Source organism: Sycon ciliatum, chromosome 5 (genome assembly GCF_964019385.1).
Source record: "Sycon ciliatum chromosome 5, ocSycCili1.1, whole genome shotgun sequence".
NCBI lineage: Eukaryota > Metazoa > Porifera > Calcarea > Leucosolenida > Sycettidae > Sycon > Sycon ciliatum.
The window spans coordinates 13,328,734-13,351,764 of record NC_088647.1 but is presented as its reverse complement, the minus strand read 5'-3'; the positions used below and the strand labels follow the sequence as shown (position 1 = coordinate 13,351,764).

At 46.4% G+C, this 23,031-nt stretch overlaps 1 protein-coding gene across 2 annotated transcripts in view; it reads left to right on the top strand.

The window, feature by feature from the left end:
* The window catches only part of LOC135817675 (E3 ubiquitin-protein ligase MYCBP2-like), a 102,374-nt gene that overhangs the window by 1,301 nt on the left and 78,042 nt on the right, over positions 1-23,031 (top strand). Inside the window, exons 3-14 of one of the 2 annotated variants that reach the window (XM_065330901.1) lie at positions 3,254-3,334; positions 5,695-5,826; positions 7,765-7,918; positions 8,308-8,507; positions 9,488-9,629; positions 9,830-9,927; positions 11,475-11,540; positions 17,426-17,522; positions 17,866-17,936; positions 21,107-21,322; positions 21,552-21,650; positions 22,896-22,995. In XM_065330901.1, coding sequence (XP_065186973.1) covers positions 3,254-3,334; positions 5,695-5,826; positions 7,765-7,918; positions 8,308-8,507; positions 9,488-9,629; positions 9,830-9,927; positions 11,475-11,540; positions 17,426-17,522; positions 17,866-17,936; positions 21,107-21,322; positions 21,552-21,650; positions 22,896-22,995 — 1,456 coding nt within the window. Of the gene's footprint in view, positions 1-3,250; positions 3,335-5,694; positions 5,827-7,764; positions 7,919-8,307; positions 8,508-9,487; positions 9,630-9,829; positions 9,928-11,474; positions 11,541-17,425; positions 17,523-17,865; positions 17,937-21,106; positions 21,323-21,551; positions 21,651-22,895; positions 22,996-23,031 lie in introns of both variants that reach the window. The other variant, XM_065330900.1, reaches the window with a different exon arrangement.

The following is a 23,031-nucleotide window of genomic DNA, read 5'->3' as shown; positions in this document are numbered from 1 at the left end:
GCAAAACCTGGCCGAAATCCTATTCTTGTTATGGCTTGCTTTTTGGACAAAAAAACTTCAGAAACACAATTGGAAGAGGATTCCATAGGGGATTGCAGAAAAAAATTGTAAAAAAACTCAAAGTTTGACCCATTTATGGCCAAAAGCTAGAAGTCCATCTTTTTCTGAATGGACTGTAGGCAGGGTTAATTTAGTCAATCGAGGACAATTGAGAAACCTGATTTTTGCGACCAATCTGGTGGTGTATCTCACTTGTGCCTCGTGAAATGCTTTCGTTGTGTTGAACCAGCATGCCTGACTTGTTCCCATGAAACGATACAGCACACACAGCATGACACACACACCACACATTCACACACACACTAAACACACATGCACACACACTAAACACACTAAACACACACCTTGAACGTGCCCATTGCTGATGGCAATGATAGCGAAGGGACTATCTGCTAGCTTTGCGGTACGGAGCGTGGCGCTTGAGATCCCCCGGACAACGGCAGACCTTTCCACATGCGCAGCGGTAGCCAGAGTCAGGATCAGGGGGAGCACGGGCGGGAGGACAACGGTGAGCAATCTGCCTCCAGGCAGAGCGATCTTGGGCAGCAGCAAACCAGCAGTCAGAAGGCACGGGGGGGGGGGGGGGGGCTGATGGAGCAGAGGTCATCTATGATGACGTCACGCCACCGCTTGCGTGGACCATGGCGAGGGCGTGTTGCAGGGAGCTCCCCAAACAAAACTCGCTTCGGCATACGGTCGTCGGTCATCCGGCCAACATGTCCAAGCTAACGCAGTCGATACTCTTGGATGATGTCCGCGACATCACAATCAATGCCGACGGTTCTGGCCATGGTAATGGAGGTGACGCGGTTGTCCCACTGGTCCCGTTTGGAGATGCCAACGATGATGCAAACACACTGGTAATGAAACACGTTGAGAGAACGCAGGTCTAGTGCCTTTGGCATCCACGTCTCTCCTCCGTACAGGAGGGTCGTCAGTACAAGGGCGATGTATACGCGGCGCCGGCAGCGGAGAGATAACAACCGATTCTCGAACACCGAGACACTTGGACCGCACACGAAACGAACAATTCCGTGCATCGATCGAAAGCCGGCTTAGTGGTGTCATACACTGCAGCATCGTCCGCAAACTGAGACTGTGACGATATCACGCTGCACGCGGGACTTGGCAGTGCGGTCTCCAACCAACTTCCGGCCAACTCGGTAGTGCAGCTCCACACCCTTGATGCGGACCTTCACCTCCATCGACACGTGCAAGGACTTGATGATGCTGAGCATCCTTGCGGGGACACCAAACTTCTGAAGCAAACACCACAGCGCTGGACGAGGGATCGAGTCGTATGCCTTTCGCAGATCGACACACACACACACACACACACACACACACACACACACACACACACACACACACACACACACACACACACACACACACACACCGTGACAGGCCTGCCACGAGGAGAAACACAAACACTTACTACCTCCTTAAATATAGCTTAGGCCAAGTAAAAAAAAAAGCTAGATGATCGTCCCCGTCCGCCCCAGTTTTTGTCAGCGCCCCAAGAAATATTTTATTTTTTAAATCGTGAGTTTTTGCCGAAATCGTTGGTTTTTTACCGATCGCGGATGCAGGAAACATGTGCACGCGTTTTCCGTGACGAACTTACTTTGTCAAAAGTAAATTGTTGGTAGTTGCTTCGCGATGTCGAAGTTCTTGACTCTGTTCCAGCTTGACGCAGATCTGTAGAGTGAGTTGTTGTCCTCTGTTTCGAATCATCTGGTGCTGTCGTTGCGATGCCCTTCGTTCTCTTGCAAATTCGTGCTGCAACGAAAGTGTTGAAGTCGTGGTATGGCTGCGTCGTTCCTGCCGATGCAACAGTTGCTGATGCGTGTTGAATGTTGAGCCAAGTGTGTGCATCATCTACACTGTCTCTACTGCAACTGCTCTTTGTTTAATACTTTCTTTACTATATGGACCACATACTACTAGTATATCACAACGTCAGTATCGATCTGCTGAAGAAAGAAAAAGAAAAAAAGAAAAAAAAAGAAAAAAAGAGAAAAAAAACCTTGATGTTGTTGTGTACACTGTGTGCATGAGAGGGTAAAAAGTAAAAAAATAAAAATAAAATCCTCCCGCCCTCCCCGATTTTTCCAAAAAAAAGGACGATCATCTAGTAATTTTTTTTACTCGGCCTTAGCAAGGTTTTTGTATGATCACCATTCTCAATGGACCAAGATTTATTTCACGGAGGAAGTACGTAGCTATCAAGCTCCCACTCCTTCCCCATTGGAACCATATCCAGCCTCGAATAAGGGCTGACTGCTCAAGCGGAATATTATTATGAGTGAAGCTATTTGAAAACATTCTGAAATACATCTATACTAGTCTGTTGTAGATTTGCCAATAGAAATAGTTTCACAAATATTTTACGATCACAACAATTATTACTTACCTTCTACTTCAAGTTGTTCCAGTAAGTCTTGTAGTATTCAACAAATGGAAAAATGCTTTCAGTCTAGCAGTGCTCTGAATGCCTTGTCCATTTGCAGCTGCTTACATATTCCTCCGTAATGCACTAATCTAGAAAACTCCTTCGTTCACATGAACTGCTTTTCTTACATAAATTATTTCGAAGCTACTGCAAGCTACATTCTAACGAACTGAATTCTGAGCAGGCGCGCGTCAGATTCTGTACACATAATTTTACCAACAGAGCTTCTAGATCGCTAAAGCTTCTGTCACCATTCTGTTTAAAATAACGATGTTCACATTCGCGGTACAATACTATTGTCCCGCTATTATTATTGCGCTACTATTGTGGCGCTTCTATTGTTCCGCTTCTATTGTCCCGCTTCTAGAAGCAATTATAAGCGCTTGATTCTCTTCATTCTAATCATCCTTCAACCACTCCAGCTAAGCCTTCCAGGCTCATGGTAATATAAGCTTGGATCCATTGTAACCATGTGTTCTCTATTTGAACTTGTTTGATCTCTGACTCGAGTAAAGTCAGGATTACAACATAGCCTAAATGCACAAAAATGTACCTCAACAGCATTGTCTGATTGGCAAGAAAGGCTCCCCGCGAAGGTGGCTGCTGCATATCCCCCCCCCCCCCCCCCCCGTTACATTTTCATATAGCTTCTTTTCTGGTGTGACGAACTGCAGTGTTATGTTGTGATTCTGTGAGAATTTTGATTCTGGATTCTGTATTTGTTCGTTGTGAAAGCAGGATGGTCCGAGGAGATATGCGCCAAGTGCACCAGACCTTGTGATTTCTTCCAACCCATCAGACTTCACTCTCTTTGCGAAGGTAACGGGCACTGTGTTGTTGTTGCTGTGATCAATGTGTGCATGCATAGCAGTTGCATGTCGTCGAGTGTCGGAACTTCAGTTTCGGCTAACTCTCATTGTCTGATCTTGCCCAATTAACACTTATTTGTAATGTTTAAATCGAACATGGATTCTTCGAACGAATAATCTATCGAATAAGTCCACCCTTCATCGAACGAATAATCTATATTCTATTATACTTCAAAAACGCATGATGGAATTTTTCAACACTTTTTCAGCAAGGAATTGAAGTATTTTTATTTATACAGTCGTGAACGGTACCATTTGACTGTTCAATAATTCAACAATCTCTACTCCTCTAAGTAGTTTTGAAACGAATAATCGAATAATTTAGAATTTGTGGGTTGAACGAATGATCGAATAATCGTAGGAATTGGCAGAAATCGAAAAAAAGAAAGAAAGAAAAAACTAGGGGTCAAACGGGTGTACCGGGTACCCGGGTACCCGCCCGTTAATCTCAGGTACCGTTAGTAAAAGGGTACCCGTTTGTAAAAAAAAAAAAAAAAAAAAAAAAAAGGTGATCCTATCGTATGCCAAGACTCAAAATAGGAGTGCGGATACTCTTTTCCTTTTTCCTGTGCATTCCCGCTTTCGACTTTAGACTTTATCAGGCAGGAGCAGGCTGAAAGACAGACTTGACAGTTGTTCTCTCCACTCTAGTGCAAGTAAAAATCCTCGTACTGGAGGTTTTTGATTGTGATGTGAGAAAATGCAAGACTTGAAACTCGTTCCAGGTGGCAGCTGAGTAACTAGAAAGTTACGATGGTTCTCCGACATCGAACCTGCCACAGTACTTGATGAACTAGTGTCACCAGGCTGAGTGACCAGTCGGAGTGTCACAAACGGTGATGTCCGTAGGTGGTAGCTACATGTATGATACTCATGGTTGTAGTTTGTTCCTTCAATCGACGAGCTGAAAAGTAGTTCGAAATATTGCATACAAGATTACGGATTTGTGAAGATTCATTTCACGAGTTCAACAAGCTAGCACTAGCAGCTAGCTGGCCAGCAGCACATCAGCTGTGTTAGGCACCCCAGCTAGCTATGGGCGCGAACATCTTCTGAATGCAACGAGTACCAGTTCTCTGCGAACATAGCAAATAGGATTGCGCGAGATCACGTGGCTTGAATCACATCGATCTGCAGTTGATTTGCGTACATGTATCAAAATACATGTAGCTTGTAGCCAATGTAGGACCATCTACATGTACGATTGTAAGTTACTGCCTGTGAAGTTATGTACATGGGCAAATGCACGGATGACATTCATTTGGAACCTTCATTGCCATAATAATATTATGATACACGAATCAATTGCGAATCATAATGTAGTATCAAAATACAACCTGAGAATATACAAATTAAAATCATGATTTATGTGAGAAATCCGCAAAAAAATAATATGGCTGCTAAAGGGTACCCGTTAACCTGCCCGTTAAGAAAATTACCCGTTCGTTAGTTAAAGGTACACCCGTTTGACCCCTAGAAAAAACCCTTGTCTAGCTCAGTGCTGACCCTGCTGATGTTGGCACTGTGTAGATCTGCTCGTAGTTTTTCTTCTCGATCTCCTCTCCTCCGAGTGTTAATCTCCTATCTAGTATTTACTTCTGTTCTTTCCACATGGTGCTCTTGCTGTGTGCACCCGGTAGTTGCCAGTGCATATACCGGTATTGCATATGCGCTTGTGACCTCAACAATACAAAACCCGATAATCTTATTGGTGTGTGTAATGGCCACCGAGGGTAGCCATGTGTCGACTGAGAGCGCATGGAGGAGGTTTTGTATTGTTGAGGTCACACGCGCACATGCAATACCGGTACGTGCACTGGCAACTACCGGGTGCACACAGCAAGAGCACCATGTGGAAAGAAGAGAAGTAAATACTAGATAGGAGATCAACACTCGGAGGAGAGGAGATTGAGAAGAAAAACTACGAGCAGACCTACACAGTGCAAACATCAGCAGGGTCAGCACTGAGCTAGACGATTTTTTTCCTCGATTTCTGCCAATTCCTACGATTATTCGATCATTCGTTCAACCCACGAATTTTCTAAATTATTCGATTATTCGTTTCAACACTACTTATTTGTGAGCTAACCTGAATAAACGGATGGCCTTATGTATGTAGTATGTATCTTATCTTCTGGGGCCTAGTCCGTATTTTCATTTCCGAATAATCGGCCTGAAATTGCCCTGTGGCGCCAGCATCCTAAACAGTAAGCAGGGTCATCATTTACTCATGCAGATATTCGATTTTGTGGCAAGTTGTTGTGCTAAGGATGTGTCGCTCCACGTTTGTTTGTTGTTATTCCTGTCCAGGTTCGCCAGGCAGTCCTTGATGATTTACTTGAGCGCAACCGCTGTGCCATTTCGGGCATCGAGGCGGGTCCGGATGATGACGAGTCCAGTGACGACGAAAAGCCCGAAGCAGCAGAGTTGACAGTACCAAAGGTAACCTCATGAATCGACTGCACATTTGTGCATGTATTTGCTATGCGATAAGGAAAGTGTGCAAGGTTGGGTGGGGAGTGCACATATTCGAGTATCGATTATCTGAGCCCTTCTGGGCAATTACATTTATCGCCCCTCCCCCCGAGACACACACATCATAGCACTGTAGAATGGGGTTGCATTTTTGTTGTTTTGCCATGTGATTATGCAATCACCATTGTGAAATGAGGGTTGCCTGCTGCTCCTCGTTGATAGTATTGAAAAAAAAATCAAGCCCATCTGCTGCTGCTAGCTGCCAGAACTGATGCTGACACTGCGATCGCCACCTCCAACTGCTGAGGTGCCTCGTGCCTGTAGGCTGTGTAGCACCACCACAGCTTGGTCCGCCCTGCGTTGCCCCGGCATCGTACTCTCGTACACAGGCCATGCTGCCGCATTCTCGCGTGGTGGCCTTCGTGAGTACGTCTTACACCATTTGCGTATGCCACGCGCTGGGCCTCTCTTTTCTGTCTTCCTGCCCGCGGCCCACCTTACCTAGTGAGCTCTCGCGCCTTATTTTCCATATAAGCATGGTGGTGTCTGTTATCGTGGGTCCGATAGCCCCCGGGGACTTCGCCTTTTCCATACGTGATATGCATTTCTCCGCCATACCGCCTGTCTCTGCCTGGCACTGTACTAGTCCTTACCCCGTACCGCCTTGTTGCAGTTTTATCTTGCATGCTCGGTTAGTACTAATACTACTATGCGTTGGCTGAGACTTAGTACGCGCGCCGCGGCTGGAGCCCTTTCGTGCCACGAAAGGACCTGCTTCCTAATATAGAGACTGGGCGCCATGCCCGCGCCCTGTCTGCCGTAATCCTTGCATTAATACTCCTAGCGCTACAACCTTCATGCAAATATGGGGTAGTCTCGCCTGTGGGCGTACTAGTGCTCCTGGTGCAACCTGGGCTTTCTACTAGTACGGATGCCTGCCATTGCATGCCAGACACCCCCATTGTTGCGCCTAGCCACGCGCGTGGCTTTTGCCTGCTGCTCGGTTGTCCGCGATAACTACGGTTTGCCGTACGCTGCAAACCTACATTTTTGGAGGTATTTGGGATAAGGGAAATATTCGAATCATGCAAGAGTCTTCTGTGCACAGACAGTGTATGGTGGAAAGTATACGTAGCAGTCTTAGTACACTCTGGTTCTAGTCAGCCCTCTCACAGCAGTCACTGTCCCTAATACCAGTCCTACAGTCGCAAACCCTCCGATGATTCAGTCACCAGTCACAAACAAGTGCCGGAAAGCCACAAGCAAGCCACCAGCTATACCAGTCGTGCAGTAACGAATCCTCTGACGCCAGTCACAAAAGGCAGGACTCAGGGACTCAAGAATTTCAGACACCAGATTGTTTTCGTAGTTATTTAAACTTGTTAGATATGTTGTACTAGTACTCTACATTACGGTATGTGGAGAATCCCTTGATCACTCTTCGCGTCCGCGTAACGTATAAGAAACCTATTCTACGTTCACTCAAAGAAATCACGGGATGTGTACTGGGAAGTTTCTGTTGCAAAATTTGGCAGTTTGTTTCCTAGCTCGAATGATAAGCAGCAGATCTGTACACATTTTCTCTGCGTGTACCACACACAACATAGTGAACCTCATCTCCGCGTAGAAGTCTGGACCCGAAACACTGGAAGCCGTAGACTTTAACCCACTGGTCAGGCACCTGCTCTTTGCGTGATTTCTCTACATTTCACATGAAGCGAAACCTCTCTATTTTCACAGCCAGGAGCATTGTTGTCAGAATGCAGCTCATAGTTCAGTTGGAAGTCACCCGGGTAAAGAACAGCAGGTCTCATGCCTCAAGTTTATGTTGTTTGAATTGGAAGTGCAAGATGTTCTAGCATCTCTTTTGTGTGTATGCGTATTGTGTTGTTGTTGTGCGCATAGGTGGTAGGTCTGGGCATCTGCGGTGTGTTTGAGCTGATCAAGGATGCTCGTGCGTATCACCCTGCACTATGTGCGCGAGCTCTGACAGCACTGCTCAATGTGCTGCAAGGACAGGAGCCTGAAGGATTACACGCCGAGTCGTCAAAGTCTCTTGGTCAGTTTTGCTTACTGCAGTAGAGGTTGTTGTCGCACCCATCGTCATGTGTGTTTTCTGGAATAGTTGGGAAAGTACTACCATAGTCGCATGCATGGAAGAACTTACTCTTTTTTTGGCTGAAATGCTTTTGCCTTTGCAACTGGGCATGGTTTCCTGAGTTCATTAATGTGTTCTTCTTACACCAGCTAAGTCGCTAGTTACTTTCGAAAGTGCTCGATACCGCGAGGGCAGAGCAGTGCAGAGCGAAATGACACAAGTTTGCAATGGAACAAGGTTATATTTTCATTGTCAGAGTTTCAAGTAGGTTATTATCCAGTTTCATTACATCTTGGGCTGATATTTCGTTTCCTCCATCTCTGTCTGCACTTTCTCCGTGTCATTTTCAGAGTGTCTGCATGAAGTTCTTGTTGACCTTGTCAGCTATCCAGTTGAGTCTGATGATGCCGGGCTTGGCCGCGAGGTGCAGTCGCTTGCGTGCGCCTGCCTGCTGAGCTTGGTGGTGGCGTGGGGAAAGACCGGTCCATTACTGGCAGCCATGTCCTCCGTACTCATCACCGCTGCCCAGAGAGGTGACATACAGCTAAAAGTAAGCCATAGAAGATAGAACTGTCGTGTCTATATCTGGTCTTGTGCTTCCTTTTATGCTCCTAAAATGTTGCGTTCATGGTACTGGTAGTGATACAGCTGTATTGCATAGCCTTGGCCTGGGTACTGTCTTTTACAGGGTAAATGCATGGTGTTTGTTCTGAAGATTAGGGTTGTTCAGACACTCTCAGTATTTTGGTGAGAAAAAAGTCATATTCGCCCCATCTGCATGAGTATGACTTGAAGTGTTGAGAAGCGGTCAATGTAGAGCCTTTGCTTTTAAAAGTGAGCATTTGGTAGTCATTTAGTGCGCATTCTCCACCTGGCAAGTAAACCTTTTTTATTTTGTATGCATTGTCCACCTGGCAAGTAAACCTTTTTTTATTTTGTATGCATTGTCCACCTGGCAAGTAACGCCTTTGCTTAAGTGAGCGTTTAGTATGCATTCTCCACCTGGTAAATAAAGCCATTTATCCACCTGGACCGTGATATCTGCTGTACGGCTAGGCCAGAGTACTATGAACAAGAGCGTGCATGACACCTCTCAGAAGGTGCCACTCTGAGCCACCCACGCTCATCAATTTTCAAAGCTCCTCCACTGCGCGATAATTGTCAACGCATAGCAGTTGACCGCTCGCTCCTTTCTGGCTGGCATTTGAGTACTTTTTCTTGGTCACCGGGTTTCATCCATGTTCTCACTTTCTCACTCTTTACAGATGGCAGCTCACCCATCACACCCCTCTCGCCATAGTGCTAAAAAACTTCTAATTCTCATTGCTTCCATCTAAATGTTTCACATTCGCTTCATACATCTCCTGAGATGCTATTTCAAGTGATGGTCGTCACAAGAAAGCCGTTTTTGAACCATTCGTGTGTGTGTGTGTGTGTCTACGTTTTGTTCTTGTTTTCCTTTACTCACTGTGTATTTAGTATTTATACCCTGGGGTACCTTTTTGTTGTGTGTGTGCTCGTTGTGGACAGGTGCCAGAGGTACTGTCCTCCCTCCAGCGCAGTGTTCAAGCTGCCTGCGTTGGCTATGATGTGTCAAACGATTGGGCTGCTGTCGGCATCACCAAAGAGGCCATGGTGGACAAGTGGCCAGTGTATGATGTGACGGTAGATGGTACGGTGACGTTGCCTGTTGTTGTTCTTGACTCGGAGTGTGTGCGTATGTGCGTGAATATCTTATTCTTTTATTCACCCTAACCACTGTCCAATGGCAACCACTGCCAACAGGTCGTATGAGTGTGATACTAACAGCTTGACAAGTTGCCACGTTCAAGAGTATTGTTCTGTACCTCTGTGTGCTTTTGCGTGCTGCAGAAGCCAGCTCGCTGGCTGTAGATAGCAACTACGCGTACGTATTCTCCAAGAATGATGGCTTGGCAAAGATTGGTACTGGGCACGAAGGGACAATCAAAGTTAGTGCTAGATGCGAAATGAGTACCGTAGTTCCCCGAATATAAGTCACACCTTTATGCACTAAACTTCAAGGCCAAAGAAGGGAATGCGACTTACTATTGAGTATGACATCCTACTTATTTGAATGTGCTGGAACAATATTACTCAAATTTGAAAATGGGGGTACGACTTATATTCGAGTGCAGGGAAATCGGTATCCTGCTACAGACTTATTTACTGAACATCATGTCTCTGTGAGATACTATTCGTACTATTTTTAAATCAGTGGGGTACTGTGGATTCCTTTCTACGAAGAAATCTGGGGTTTCCCTTTTCAGCGGTATCTTTTGTTTGATAGGGTGCTTAGGCCGTCATCACACTACGTTCTCTGACTCCCGTTTACGTCTACGTCCACGTAAAAAATCCGAAACGGGTGGTCGTATCATCACGCAGGCACAGTTCTTGACCCGTACACGCGGTCACGTTTTTGGAGAAATTTGAAAGTTCAAACGCGCGTACAAGGTCGCTCGGTAAAAAGCTGGGTGAGATACGTACGTTCACCCGTTTTAGTTTAAAAAAAAAGTTGTATATTCCCCCCTCTCCCTACCACGTCTACGTTTCCCGTTTCCTCTGCTCCCGTTTTCACCCCGTACATGGATCATCATGACAACCGACCAAACACTCCTATGGACGCAGACGCAGCTGCGCTTTGTACCGTGGTGTGATGACAGCCTTAGCTAGCTCTACCACTCACATTGCCTTCTTGGAAGACCCTACTGTAAATATACAAATTTTCGGCAGCTATTTAATTTCGGCTATATCCGGCACCGACCCAAAACGCCTAAATTAAAACGCCGATGAAATTTTTTACAGCATCTGTCGCAATACCATGCCCTCTACCCCACGCCGAAAATAAATCACCGCCGAAATGTCAAAAATCGTGAAGTGCCGAAATTTTGCAGCGCCGAAATTTTGTATATTTACAGTATTATGTACTATGTAGTGTCTGAGGCTCTCGCTACTTCCTCTTTCAAGTTTGATACGGTTCTGTTCAGTGATTTAGAGTGTTGGGTTCTGTTCCCCTTTCCCTGGCATCCAAAACAGTCTTGTGTCACATGAGAGTAGCTTGGAAAGACTTTGCCATTCTGGTACTCAAAGCGATGTACAGGAAAGCTCCCGAGATCCGGGCATCCCTAATCCGGGCACGTCCGTCGACCGGGCACCTTTCTGACTCATCTAGAGTGATCAAAATGGCTTTTCAACGAAAACGACCCCAAAACAGTCATATTGATTGTCCTAACATCTTTACTTGCATGCAGTAAGCATAATAAGTTCTGAGTTGCGGGGAATTCCTAGATATGGGCAGTGCTCGGTCCCAACCTGCCTGGATCTGGGGAGTTTTACTGCACTAGATATGAAGACTTAGTGTATGCTTTGAATGGCTTGACGCGTGAGTTTAAACACGCATTTCAGTCTAGAAAGCGTTGAAAACCTAATGTATTCATGCACGAGTACTGGATAGGGTTGCATGATTTGCTTGTTTTCTGCTCCTTTTTTTTGTGCTCAGGGATATGTGTACATCAAAAACAAGGAATTCTATCCCGGACAAGACGGCTGGATTGGATGTATCAAGGTAGATCTCTTTCTCCACCATAATAGAGATTTCTCGCCCTGGAGCACGATCCTTCTGTGCCCTTAAAAAATGGGAGTCAATTCAACTTACGCTCTTGGTATCTTAGGCCGCAGTCACACCTCCACTTTTGTTGGTGGTCCAATATGCGAAAAATGAGTTTTCTTCCATTTCGCCAGGAAACAAATGTTCCGGATACAAGGGCATGCCTTTCAATATGAGTACTCGGGTCTTCACAATACACTCTTGGCTCTTGAGTTTTTTTTCCATGCCTTTATAAGTTTATAAGTGGAGGTGCCCCTGTATTCGAATTTAAGTGCGTGCCCTTTTATGCCCGTGAATACGGGAGCTTGACAGCGACGATGCACCAAGAGCAATTCCTGTTGGAGAAATTTTAAATTGAAGAAGAGTTTGTTTGCCATGTTCTCTCAACATCATCTTGGTATGGCATGCATCTTCAGCTCTACTCCAGTGAGCCTGAAGGGCGCCTCAAGGAGGCTTCTTCACCTGAAGCTATAGTCCATTTCAAAAAGATTAGCAATCAGGTTTTGGTCTTAACCCTATAACGCCTATAGGACGGATATATCCGCCAGACTGTACAGTGCATGCTGAGGTGACTTCAAACTTTCGTCATTCAGTCAATCCTTGTTCGAATTCAACAAACGAAAGGTCTAATCGTATCAGAAAAGCCTCAGCTGTCGGCTCCAAAAAACCCGAAGACGATCCGAGGTCATGGCGCAGAGTTACGACACTCGAACGAAATTCGCGTGGGCGAGTCGGCTCGCGCGGCGTAAAATTTGAAACGCCAGCAAGGGATTTTCCCTGACTCGCTGGCGACGCGTGCACGACTGGCATACGTCATTTTCAAGCTGCATTTTGAAGCTCTCTCCTGCAAAAAAATTGACCGTTCTGCGATCGATATTGTTGAAATGGCTGAGAATTTAGTACCGCGCTCGCAGGTCTGGCATTGGAGCGCTCAGATCGCGCTGCGGCGTTACTCCTACGACTCTATCAATTGAGAACTGGGTATGGCTGTGTTCGTCTTGGAGAGAGCTTTCCATAGAGCCCGAGATTGTTGGAATACTCCAAAGGATATCGAAATTACAGTCAGATGAAAATGTGAGTTTGTGAATTTCATGCGTCTCCTGAAATAATTTAGGCTCTAAAGGGTTAAAAAGTACGAAGATAAGGGAAATTTGGACAACAAAGTACATAGAATGGCTTGTTAGGACACGGCAAATTGTTCTGTGAAGGTTTCGGAACAATTGGACCAGCCGTTAAGGATTCAGAATTTCGGCCAGGTTTCCGGCCTTTTCCCATGGTTTACAATTTGCCCTGGATGTCAGTATCGATTTTTTATCAAAACCCACGATTTATCCTTTCCTTTTTGGCCTTGTGGTTATGAATGCTGTCTGCTGGCCATGAAGTTGTGAGTTCAAATCCCAAACTATCTTCAAGTCAAACTTTTTTTTCATAGTTTTGGTGGTCACGCTGGTACAAAAAGTACAAGCCAAAGAAGGTGGCTGCGCCAAACGACTTGTTGTTGTTGGAGCTCGCGTTTCCTGCCGAACTTACTAACACTTGACTGCTTCACGCCATGTGAACACACCCACAACACTGAAACGGTGTGAGTGAACACGGAAGTCATTGCGCTGCAGCTAGTGTTGTTGAATTCAACGGCACATCGATCAATCGTTTTCTCTTTGAGAATTACATGTATTTCAGTATTTCAAGATCGCCAATTTATTTGAATTTAGGAGTCAACGCCGTCTTCTATCAGCTTTCACAGGTGTCTGCTTTTCTCAAAATGTCGTCGAAGTCCCACGGATAGCTTTGCCAAGTCATGGCCTTGGGAATGAATCTGTGTCGATGTCGTTTTCGTCACATCGTGAGAGTAAATTGCATCGCAGCTCAAAGAAATTGGGCAGGAAACGAATTGGGACCCATCCCGCTCGTCAACATTTACCACACTTTCGACATGTCCTCTCTGACTCCATGTCGATACGAGGAAGAACTCATTTGTTGTAAACCAGACGTACATGTACCGACGTGAGTGAGTTATCATTTTTCATGCTTCCGCGCGGATTATTTCTTCGAGTTCACAGTGAGTTTTTCCAGCCAGCTCTCGAGCGCGCATACGGTAAAACGGCAAACTCCCCGGGCGATCGCCAGGATTGCTAATCTTTTTGAAACTGACTGTAGATCTGCTGAGCCTCAGGAAGTTTGCTAGGAGACGTATGCTGGTCCTGCCAATAGTGTAGAATAGTGACGTATGCTGGTCCTGCCAATAGTGTAGAATAGTGCAAGTGTCAAGGAGACGTATGCTGGTCCTGCCAATAGTGTAGAATAGTGACGTATGCTGGTCCTGCCAATAGTGTAGAATAGTGACGTATGCTGGTCCTGCCAATAGTGTAGAATAGAGCAAGTGTCAAGGAGACTTATGCTGGTCCTGCCAATAGTGTAGAATAGTGACGTATGCTGGTCCTGCCGATAGTGTAGAATAGTGCAAGTGTCAAGGAGACGTACGCTGGTCCTGCCAATAGTGTAGAATAGTGCAAGTGTAATGATTGGCAACCGATGGAGACGGATGTGGATTGCCTGGTTACAGGGGGAGAGAAGCTGCGCCGATGTGAATTCCAATATGTGAATGTGTTTCAGTTACATCAGAACAAACACTGCGATGAGAGCCATGTACATGCTGATGGGAAACACCAAGAAAAAGGAACACGAGCTGGAAGGCCGGTTTAGAGACGAGAGATATGCTTGCAATCACATCCTCTTTAGCTGGGACTGGTACTGTTAGGGGCGATTCACACGGCGATACCGTGGTACTGGCGGGATGCATACGCAGGGTGCCGTACGCGGGAAAATGGAAATTTTGATTCACATGCTGACTTGTACTGTCGAGTTCCCGGTGGTGCCGTGGGGAGAAATAAATCTGTTCTCAAGACTCAATGTTTTTTTTTCTAGTTTGTCTCTCGTCGATGCATCGATGATGATCAAGTTTTCCTCTTGAACTGGTCGGATATGTGGCGGCCCCTTTTCTTCAACGTTTCGATCTTGTTGCCCACCTCCTTGATCGTGAAGCAACGCTGGTGGCCATGGGATTTGGCGTACTCGTTCAGCTTTGCCACAGCCTTTCCTCCTTCTCTTGGCGACTGACCATCTGTTTGTCACAGGTTGTCAAAAGCTCTGCCCAGATTTCAAGAAGCTTCTGCTTTAGCTCCGGTGTGACAATAGTAGCTGGCAGGGTAAAGACAAGCGAGTGTCAGACCACACATTTCTTTTCACACAAGCAGACTCGACTCAAAGTATGCGCATGCCGGCTCATGGAATGCTATTCATCCCCCCCCCCCCCCCCCCCCCCCAGGCTCCCGGCCAAGGAAAGCTCTCGGCACCGTGTATACCGACCACGGTACCCCGTTCCCGCTTAAAATGAGCATCACGTGAGTGAATCACCAAGGCTACATCATGCACGGCACTCCCGGTATCGTCGTGTGAATCGCCCCATACAATGTTGCAAGGAACGTCTGCCGGCACAACCGGATAATCTTAATCACCGTCTGGTGTTTTCCCAGCGAGCAAATCCCTCTTTGTCTGCAGCATCTCTTCAAGCATGGCAAATATATTTCCGTTATGCTGCTGACTTTTTATGTACACCTTCACCACCCTTTCCTTCTTTGATTTTGGAAACGCCAGTTTCCAACATGGCGAGCCATCCGCCGTCGTTGCCTGTTTGCGGCCGATGTTGTTGTTGTGATTGGGAGCAGCAAGCTGTTGCCAGGCGAGCGTCCCTGAATAGGAGAAATGGATCTGCTTCGGTGTCCACACAAGCTTGTTTGAATGGTACACCTCTAATGATCCAGTGTGGCAGAAGTTCGAAAGCTTTCCGATATCTGCAAGCACGGTCTTGTCGGATACAACCTTGGTCAGTGCTTTATGGCCCTCAGAGTCGCTAGCCAACCACTGTTCGGCAGCGGCTCGTGCGAGCTCAACATAATATCTCTGTAGAATCTGTCCAAGAATGCTGATTGCAGATGTAGTGGAGTAGGGTCGGTCCTTTCTCTGCCAGCAAGACAGGGTCTCCAACACAGAATTGAGCACACCAGCACATGTGATGCGATACGACCGGGATCCAGTTTCTTAGGTGCTTCATCTCCTTTTTGGTTGGGGCAAGCTGCTTAGAAATGGACTGGACAAAATGTCACACGTCAAACTGGTGCAGAAACTCAGGGAAAGAATCTCTCACCATTGCTTTCACTTGGGCGCTCCTGTCCGTGGCGGGCTGCACACCAGTGAATGGGCATCTTTGAGCCGCTGCAATATTCGTCTCAAGCCCTCCCGCTCCATAACACCGACATTTTTACTGCTCATACCAACGTGCGTATGTTCAGGTCGTATTTAGGCCGCTGAAGGATTTTGTCTCGAGCCTTCCCGCTCTATACTACTGCTATTGTTACTTGTCATACCAACATGCGTACGTTCAAAGTTGAAGAAAAGTTCGGTTTCTCCTTTCGTTAGCGTATACAGCTACTAGTATACGTACAATATTTGGCTGAGTAGCCGGGGCTGTCACACTTCCCGTCACCGATAACCTTCAGATTCTCATTCGTTCCAAGTATATGCTGCTGGCCAATGTGGTTTGACAATGCTTCATTCACAACTGGACACAGGATTTTACGTTGAATATCATAGAAAGCAGACTTGCCGCCCCCACACAAGTTGAGCAGTGATGAGAACAGGGTGAAGGTGCTAGACAAAGTGCCACTGAAGAGGATAGCGGCAGAGACTACAGATTTCAATTGGGTATGCGTTGCAATTTAGGTTGAGAGGTCCACTGGTTGATGTGCCCATCTTCACACTCAGATATAACAGGGAGTAGAGATCCCTGAACATGATACTTTGCTACTTTAACCATTATCTGCCCATTAAAATCCCTGTTTTTGGGTACATTTCAACATTGCCGTAAAGAATCAATCATATCTCAACAACCATAAGACTTTGTGATACAGGAAGGGGTACTATTCCACGACTCTGGTCGTCTCCACGGGTTTGTCTCAGAAGGCTGTGTTCGCGATCGCCATCCGTGTCACAGCTAGTACTATTTTCACTGTCACTGTCGTCGACATCCTCTACATCTTCCCCAGACAACCTGGTGAAAATTCAGAATCCGAACCAAGTAAATTATCATCAGGTTCGCGCTCGTCTCCTTCGTGCTCGTCTGCTTCACTCTCGTTGTGGAGAGTGCCCTCCTTGACATCCCAGTCACTGAATGCAACGATCTCCACATCGTCGTCGTCGTATTGGGGAACGCAGCATCCATCACTTGGACAACTTGAAATCAAGTTTTTACATACTTTTGACTAGCAACCTATGGCTTTCTATACGTCGTTGGAAAGCTGCTGATCTCATGCGTTGCCTGCAAAAAAAGTTATCGCCATGCGAACAACGACGTTCGAAAAAATTCGCACTTGAAGTGCATCGTCGAAATGCCGACGATTTTTGTACACATGGGCGGATAAGGGTTAAAGTTCATACTTTTTGATGGTTTTCTGCAAGACATCACGAAAAGAGGAACGACCTGAAAACTCCATCAATCTGACTTGAACAGAGGTGTTCCATGCAATTGTGACCTCTAGTCTTGCTAGTCGTCCACTAAGGATCTTTTGGGCCGTGGAAGTTACTTGTCTGCTCTTTAGTCAGTCTCAAGTGAGAATGTTTTGGATGCTGTCCCATGTTTGCGCCATTTGGATGTTTTCCTTTTTTTACATCAAATTTATACCACTTCAAGAACAACGCCCCGTACCCTTGAATGTGTCATGATATCTCACGGCTCCTTTCTTATTCTTGAGGAAACAGCATTGCTTGTCTTCTTTCTTGGCGTACAGGGCAAATTGTTCTTCCAGCTGCGCTCCGGCATGGACCGTAGCATGATAGTGGTCAACACGGACACACTGCTGGAGCAGGAAACGGTCGAGCTGGAGTGTAAGGATTGGACTAGTGTGGACAGCAGTATGCGTGGAAAACCTCTGGAATGCGCGTTGAGGTCATGCAGTACAGCAGTGTACACAGAACAGTAGTGTTTCATGGGCGCATTGGCAATAGGTTCTGTATTTCGTGCCAGTACACTATCGGTGTCCCATGATATTCTTTCCGTATACCAAAGAGCTTATATTTCCGAACAGCATGGAGCAGATTTTATGAGAATGCATGAAGTGTATACCAATCATGTTGTAGCTTCGTGTTGTCGGCATGTCATCAATTATTTGACAATTTTGACCGGCACTGGATATTGATCTCCTTCTTTTTGTTTTATAATTCTGTACAGACGAGGGCGGACCGGGTCCCATGCAGTTTTTGGTGGATGGTGTTCACATTGCTCAGCTGCAGCCACAACAAGTGAGTAAAATCATCATTCGCTCTGCTCTCTATGCTCACATTTTCAACTGCCACATTTCCCGATCCTAAGCTACCAAAACCCTTCTTGTGACTTTCAACCTAATGACGCTTAAGAGAGCATGTCTGAGAATACCAAAGTATGTGTGCAAGTGGATCTCTCCGATTTCGCTCAAAATTTGCAGGTAGGTTGCCTTTGGGGTGTGGATCGACTGTGCAAAGCCCTTGAAAAAGTTTCTGAAGGGAACCTTGAAATTTGCATACCCCTCAAAAATGGCCGAAATATCACATTATTTATGGGTCTAGAAACGAGTCACGCCACAGCGTATACGAACAAGCTATGAACAAAACTCCACCAAGCCAACATTGCCTCACCTTAGAAGAGTTCCTGGAGCAGTACCGCTTAGCCACGCCAGCATCCCAGAAGACGAGGTCCATCACCCCCTGACGCCACAAATGATCGTCTTGAAAATAGCCAATTTACAAGCGCTGGCAAAACAGCCAGCTACGTCCTCAATTGGCCAGAACTATACACCGGCAGATAGTAGAACACCTCTTCTAGCGCTGAGGACATGTCTCCCATCTTCCTTTTGGGGTTTTCTTGAAATAAACTTTTTTGAATTTTTCCACTCGACCATGCTGAAATACGGCCAAAGTCATACCTGCGCAGGAAAGCTCGCCCCTCCGCGACGTCTCCTCAGCAATTTCTACTCCAACACTACTCCCAGGGCCGCAGAACAAAGTATAGTGTTGACTCTGACAAGGAAAAGCAGCGGTGATCACTTGTCACTCCAAACGACAAGCTTCTCCTTGCGCCAGCAATAATTTTTTTGTGCGACTGTTGATGCAAAAGTGACTGAAGGCCTGAGCGCAGTTTTTGAATTTTTTTGCAAGATGCACGGTGAGATCGCGTGCTCTGTGACGTAGGATGACGCTTCCTGCATCAGGATACGCGGCCAACGATCGTGAAAGTGCCTGGAACGCTACTCGGAACAGACCATGATGGCAGAGGTAAGATGAGCTTCATTTCCTGCTTGAACTGCTGAGTACCCCAACAAACTGTCCTAGGAGTGTTGCAATGGCAGCAAGCCGTTGAAATATGCCCCGTACAGCATGGAGAATTATTCGTCTTTCACACTTACCTCCTGCAATCCCGAACATAGTCCAACAGTAAAAGTCCCTTGTTTTCATGTCGATTCTCGACAAAAGCGGCTAGCTCGGTCCCTGTGTTGACTGGCACGCGAGTAGCACTGACTGCACGCACTTGTCGCGTGAACTGCATGAGAGATTTCTTACGTCATAAAGAATGTGATTTCATCATCATTTCACTGGTTTTCGACCTACATGGTCAGGGAAAGTCCCGGTTCGTAGGCCTACAACACTCCCAGCGTGTTCTTGAGCGCAGTAACAACACAAGTGGGATCACTTCCAGACCAACGGGCGTTCAAGGCGAGTAACAAGCGCACTTGACGAAGGTGACTCTGAAATCTCGTGAGCCGTGGGCCACGCGACTTGGCATTCTTGCGTCACAAGGCACGTGATTTCACCGTGCATCTTGCAATAAAATTCAAAAACTGCGCTCAGGCCTTCAGTCACTTTTGCATCAACAGTCGCACAAAAAATTATTGGTGGCGCAAGGAGAAGCTTGTCGTTTGGAGTGACAAGTGATCACCGCTGCTTTTCCTTTTCAGAGTCAAAACTACACTTTGTTCTGCGGCCTTGGGAGTAGTGTTGGAGTAGAAATTGCTGAGGAGACGTCGCGGCGGGGCGAGCTTTCCTGCGCAGGTATGACTTTGGCCGTATTTCAGCATGGTCGAGTGGAAAAATTCAAAAAGGTTTTTTTCAAGAAAACCCCAAAAGGAAGATGGGGGACATGTCCTCAGCGCTAGAAGAGGTGTTCTACTATCTGCCGGTGTATAGTTCTGGCCAATTGAGGACGTAGCTGGCTGTTTTGCCAGCGCTTGTAAATTGGCTATTTTCAAGACGATCATTTGTGGCGTCAGGGGGTGATGGACCTCGTCTTCTGGGATGCTGGCGTGGCTAAGTGGTACTGCTCCAGGAACTCTTCTAAGGTGAGGCAATGTTGGCTTGATGGAGCTTTGTTCATAGCTTGTTCGTATACGCTGTGGCGTGACTCGTTTCTAGACCCATAAATAATGTGATATTTCGGCCATTTTTGAGGGGTATGCAAATTTCAAGGTTCCCTTCAGAAACTTTTTCAAGGGCTTTGCACAGTCGATCCACACCCCAAAGGGAACCTACCTGCAAATTTTGAGCGAAATCGGAGAGATCCACTTGCACACATACTTTGGTATTCTCAGACATGCTCTCTTAAATGCTTCACAGTGGAAACGCCGACTTGTGCCGTAATCTACCGCCAGATGGCCTCATCACTTCAACCCCTTCTGTGATGTGATCGTGGAGTAGGGTGAATGAAAGGTTTCTCCAAGCGTGTTGTACGACACAGTGCTGCTCAATGAAAACCGATCGCGGAGTCGAGTGTGCGCCCTATACGACGTCAGGGCCAGCCACTTCGTACTTGCATTGCGTAGGTGCTGTGTTGGCACTGTAGGGATTGATCCTCAACACTGACTAAAGGTCAAGAGGTTTGAGATATAAACAGTGCTGCTGCTCAAGGAAAGCCGATTGCGTAAGTCGAGTCTTACAGCGCCCGGCATTGCATTGCCTCGTGTTATTGGATTTCATTGAGCAGTACTATAGCACACAAGCAAACAGTTCCTGCAGTGCAGTTCAGCCTTTCAGGATCATACTGTGCTATAATCATAGTCCTTTCACAGTCCAGAAACGAAGGTGGGGCGCTCTGGAGGTATTTTTGGACAATACAGTCAGACCTCGCTTATCCGATCGTCTTTTATCCGGATCCCTCGCCATCCAGAAGAGGATCGCTGGTTACCGATTTACAGCATATGCCATGCATACATTCAGTACGTGTGTTCGATTATCCGGTTCCCTCGCCTATCCGGATATTTTTGTGGAAAACGGATGTGTGCGGTTATGCGAGGTCTGACTGTACGCACATTTTTACTGGTGCAGGTAATACCGTAGCATGGAAATTCCAATGGTGTTCTCAAGCATGTGTCTGCGTGTTTTCTCTCATGCTTCGATTTCTTCCACACTGTGGTTTGTGTGTGTTCCTGTGTATGTGTCGGCAGACTGGGCTAAAGTTGCGCCTGTTTGATTCAAGCAGTTCTCCAATGCCGTGCATCAAAGAGTCGGAGCTTGTTGTTGCGTCTCACTCTGTCATGGCGTGTGGCAAAGCAAGCTATCTCAAGAGCTCTGCTCTGCATGAGTGCTACTTTGATGACACACAGGACGCCATCATCGAGGCGGGCCGCGAGTTCTCCCTCTTGCTGAAAAATAGTGGCAAGGTATGGCTAATGGTTCAGCAAAGAACTCTTTTAAAAGCTTTACTGTTTTTGTCAACATTTTCCTTGTTCTCTGATGTCAAATTGGCGGCTTCCACTGTCTGCATTTCAAGCATCTTTCAAACTGATTGAATTACTGTTGTTCGATACGTTGTGTTTGTAAAGCCTTGTGTACGATTTTGCCCGTGCTTAATGTTTCTTTATTGGCTTTGATGGTTTGCCTTCGATGCAGCTCATGTGTTGTGGCAATGGCTCTGCGATAGGCTTCTCTGCTGCTGGCAGTGCGCCAGACAGTCTGAAGTGGATTGAGGTGGCTAGCAATGTGAAACAGGTATGCACACATAGCACACTGGCCCCTGCGTTCGATTGCGCACTTGCAAATTTAATATGAATAATTATGGATCCGCTGTACAGGACGGGTCAATATTCAAAAACCTCCTTTCCGCTACCTTGGGTCGCCACCACCCTATGATCAGGGCTGGTCGTAGTTCATGAAATATCCTGCTCCAATTGAAGCCATGGGCTGCATTAGGCTGATATTACTCTATAGTAGTATGCTGTGTTTCTGTATTGTACATGTACTGTACAGGGGCGTATCAGCCACTCCGGCCGATCCGGCTTTGGCCGGACCACTTTTTCGCCCGACCACGACCACCATAGTAAAACAATGCCAAAAGTGCCCAGAATGCAGGATTTTGCACCCTACTTTCAAAAAAAATCAGGGTGGACATCCCCCTGGCCGGACCACCGCCAACGGCGGTGCTACGCGCCTGCTGTATTCCTGTATTGTACATGTACTGTATTCCTGTATTGTACATGTACTCAGGGCCGGCGGAACCGGTCAGGCTGGTCCGGCCATGGCCGGACCGCTTTCCCAGCTGGATGGTCGATGTGATTAGTGCAAAACCGGTGTAAAAAATCCAGAGGTACATGACTCGACTGTACTGCCGACCTGTGATGTGCTTCAAAGTAGCTCAGGACTCCGTGACCGGCACTGTATGGCTTTAATGATATGGATAAAAAAGTTGTGTTTGTGTTGATTTACTATAATTTTCTGGATTTTCTGGAGCCTTAAGAGATGCCCAAATTCGCTCTATTTCACGTAAATTTTAAATATTTCTCCCGGGGGAGGTCCCCGCACCCCCCTCAAAGGTTGGCCGGACCACTCCCAAACTCCTTCCTCCGGCCCTGGTACTGTATTCCTGTATTGTACATGTACTGTATTCCTGTATTGTACATGTACTGTGTGCCTGTATTGTACTTATAGAATAGTAACTGAGTCCGAGGTGTTTACGAGAAATAAAAAACCGACACAAAACCCGAGGCGAAGCCGAGGGTTTTGTGGAGGTTTTTTTATAATTCGAGTAAACACGAGGACGAAGTAGGTACCAGTATTTTATTTAAATTATACTTATAAAAACCGATTTTCGTTTTGGATTTTCGTACCTATTTCGGCATGTACTGTATTCCTGTATTGTACATGTACTGTGTGCCTGTATTGTACATGTACTGTGTTCCTGTATTGTACATGACTTTGTACTGTGTGCCTGTGTGGGGCGGCATGGTGTTCTTGCAGGTGACTGTTGGACACAATGGCAACTTTGTTGTCACACTTGACGGCAATAGCAAAGTGGCTTGTTATGGCTATCCATACAATGGTGAAGATGGCAGCAAGGGTAAGCCATGGCCAATCTACACTGCTATCTTCCTTT